Source organism: Myotis lucifugus, unplaced genomic scaffold, assembly GCF_000147115.1.
Source record: "Myotis lucifugus unplaced genomic scaffold, Myoluc2.0 scaffold_151, whole genome shotgun sequence".
NCBI lineage: Eukaryota > Metazoa > Chordata > Mammalia > Chiroptera > Vespertilionidae > Myotis > Myotis lucifugus.
The window spans coordinates 1,953,623-1,956,654 of record NW_005871199.1 but is presented as its reverse complement, the minus strand read 5'-3'; the positions used below and the strand labels follow the sequence as shown (position 1 = coordinate 1,956,654).

Below are 3,032 nucleotides of genomic sequence, written 5' to 3'. Positions count from 1 at the left end.
TGCATGGTCCCGAGTCTAGGGCTTTAAGGTGGAGTTTTAGGGGAGGTCCCGGGGGAAGATACCAATAGAATATCAGCAGCTTCCCAGGTGTGTCCTTTCAGGGTCTCCACTGATTGACTGGCCGGCACCAGGGCAGGGGGTCATTATCTGGGCCTGAGGTCAGCTGTGGCTGGTCTTGTTGCTTATTGCTGACATTTAAATTTCTCTATAGACTGAGTATAATCTTTTCAAATCTTACAGTCTCAATTGACGTTGAAAGGAGGCTGTGCTGAAGCCAAAGGCAGTCAGCTAAGAAGACTTCTTGCCAGAGATAAAGTTTCTGTTTTACTTAGGTTTAGACCCTTATTCCATAAATATGCTATGCACCAGCGGTCACCAACCTTTCAGACCTCGTCCGCGTACCACTGGTTGGCAACCACTGCTATACACAGTCCTATTTTGTTCCTGCTAGTTCATCTACCCACTATTCCCTCTTTCCTCTTGGCTGTATGGATACTACCAGTATTTTATTTTATTTATTTACTAGAGACCCGGTGCATGAAATTCGTGCATGGGTAGGGTCCCTAGGCCTGGCCAGTGATCAGGGCCAATTGGGACCTTCTGGCTGCCGGTGGAGCCTTCCTTTGTTCCGCGCCATCCCCTGGTGGTCAGCGCACGTCATAGCAAGCGATTGACCTCCAGGTGGAACTCCCAAGGGGACACTTTGCATATTAGCCTTTTATATATAGAGATTTTTAAAATATATGTTTATATATTTTTATTGATTTCAGAGAGGAAGGGAGACAGAGAGAGAGAGAGAAATATCAGTGATGAGAGAGAGTCATTGATCAGCTGCCTCTTGCATACCCCCTACTGGGAATCAAGCCCACAACCTGGGCATGTGCCCTGGCTGGGAATTGAAGCATGACCTCCTGGTTCATGGGTTGATGCTTAACCACTGAGCAACACTAGCCAGGCAATGCTACCAGTATTTTAAATCGTGGCTCAAGTTCTCTTCATTCTTTACAGTCTAAAGCAGGATTCTGCAGACTACAAATCATTGGATAAATCTGACACATTACCTGTTCTCATCTGGTCCTTTACAGGAAAAGTTTGCCAACCCCTGGTCTAAAGGACTAAAGGAGTAAAGACCGACATTTAAACCTTCCCAGGCCACCAGTCCATAGCATGTGTTGCTTCCTCTGAACACCTGTAACATTTTATTATCATCTGGTACTTTATATGTTGCCTCGTATTATAACTCCCTTTTATAATTATGTCCTGCCCTCTACTAGACTGTAAGGCCCCTGAAGGTAGGGACCAAAACACATCCTTTTATAATCCAGCACTTCACGTGGCGTGCTACAGGTAAAGAGCAGTCAATTAATGTTGGAACGGGTGGTGCTGGAGCTAAGGGCCATCAGCTAGGAAGGTTTCTTGCCTGAGAAGAGTGAATGCCTGGGTAGGGAAGGAGAAGAGGGCAGCTTTTACCAAGAAAGCAAAGAGGTTCTGTTCTTCCTGGAAGGGCATTAATGACTCTTGCCAGCAAGAACCTCATCTTCCTATGTCCTCAGGAATCGGGTGATGATGAGTATCAAGGGGACCAGTCAGACACAGAGGATGAAGTGGACTCTGACTTTGACATTGACGAAGGAGATGAACCATCCAGTGATGGAGAAGCAGAAGAGCCCAGAAGGAAGCGCCGAGTAGTCACCAAAGCCTATAAGGTGCAGGGGAAGTCCTGGTTTTCTTGGACTTCCTTAATTCCTATTCTCCCTTCATCTGGTCCCTGTACTCCTCATTCCAGCCCCGTTTCCTGCAGTGCTAGTTTTCTCATATGATTCTCATCTTCTTTCTCCTTATCTCTCTGTTCCTTGGTGTCTGATTCCAATCTGCCCCCAGGAACCTCTCAAGAGCTTGAGGCCTCGAAAGGTCAGTACCCCAGCTGGTAGCTCTCAGAAGACCCGAGAAGAGAAGACACTGCTACCACTAGAACTACAGGATGATGGCTCTGACAGTGAGTGAGGATGTTTGGGTCAATTGACAAAACTGGAATATGCTGATAAAAATATTGAATCAGTGTCAAATTTACTGGAGTTGATAACTGTAATATAGTTATGTAAGGAAAGTCCTTACTCTTAGGAAATAAACACTGAAGTATTTAGGCATGGAGAGCCATGATGTGTGCAACTTCAATCTGATTATTCAGAAATAATAAAATACAAGCACACATACAGAATGCAAATGGGCAAGATGTTAATAGTAGGTGATCTGAGTAAAGTATACATGGGTGTTCTTTGTATTATTCCTGCAGCTTTTTTTGTAAGTTTGAAATTATTTTCAAATAAAAATTTTTTAAATTAAAACAAATAATAAAGGAGGTGGACATGAATTTAAAGACTTCTCTCTGACTTCCTTCCCAGGTCGGAAGTCCATGCGTCAATCTACAGCTGAACATACACGACAAACATTCCTGCGGGTACAGGAAAGGCAGGGCCAGTCACGGCGGCGAAAGGGACCCCACTGTGAGCGGCCACTGACCCAGGAGGAGCTGCTCAGGGAGGCCAAGATCACAGAAGAGCTCAACTTACGTTCACTGGGTCAGTGTGTGGTTTTGAGAACAGAGGGTAAAAGGGCTGAGGAGCATGGGAAAAGCTAAGACCTGGCGGACCCAAAGAACTGGAAAGATGGAGGTTTGGAACAAGGGAATCTGAAGGAAAAAAGGGGGTAGTAAATGATTAGGAGCAAAGAACTAGGCATTATGAAAGCTCTGAGGAGCACGTATTATTGAAGTACTTTGGTGTAAAGTAACAGTTGTATAGGACAGAGTGCAAATCTTAGTTCTGCTGTTCACTTGTGTAAGACTACAAGCAAATTAATCTATTTGAGTCTTGCTTTCCTTGTTCACAAAATAGGGCTGTAATAACTAGTTTAATAATCAGGAGAATTAGAAATTCAGTAGAATCAGTCAGTTCATGAGATAAATTGCTTTAAAGTAAGAAAAAAAATTTTTTAAAATATATTTTATTGATTTTTTACAGAGAGGAAGGGAG

General features: G+C 43.8%; 1 protein-coding gene across 1 annotated transcript in view; it reads left to right on the top strand.

Moving 5' to 3' along the window:
* Nucleotides 1–3,032, top strand: part of VPS72 (vacuolar protein sorting 72 homolog) — a 9,201-nt gene that overhangs the window by 3,542 nt on the left and 2,627 nt on the right. Inside the window, exons 2-4 of the mRNA XM_006095250.3 lie at nucleotides 1,554–1,706; nucleotides 1,882–1,996; nucleotides 2,403–2,579. Of these exons, the coding sequence (XP_006095312.1) occupies nucleotides 1,554–1,706; nucleotides 1,882–1,996; nucleotides 2,403–2,579 (445 nt within the window). The remainder of the gene's footprint in view (nucleotides 1–1,553; nucleotides 1,707–1,881; nucleotides 1,997–2,402; nucleotides 2,580–3,032) is intronic.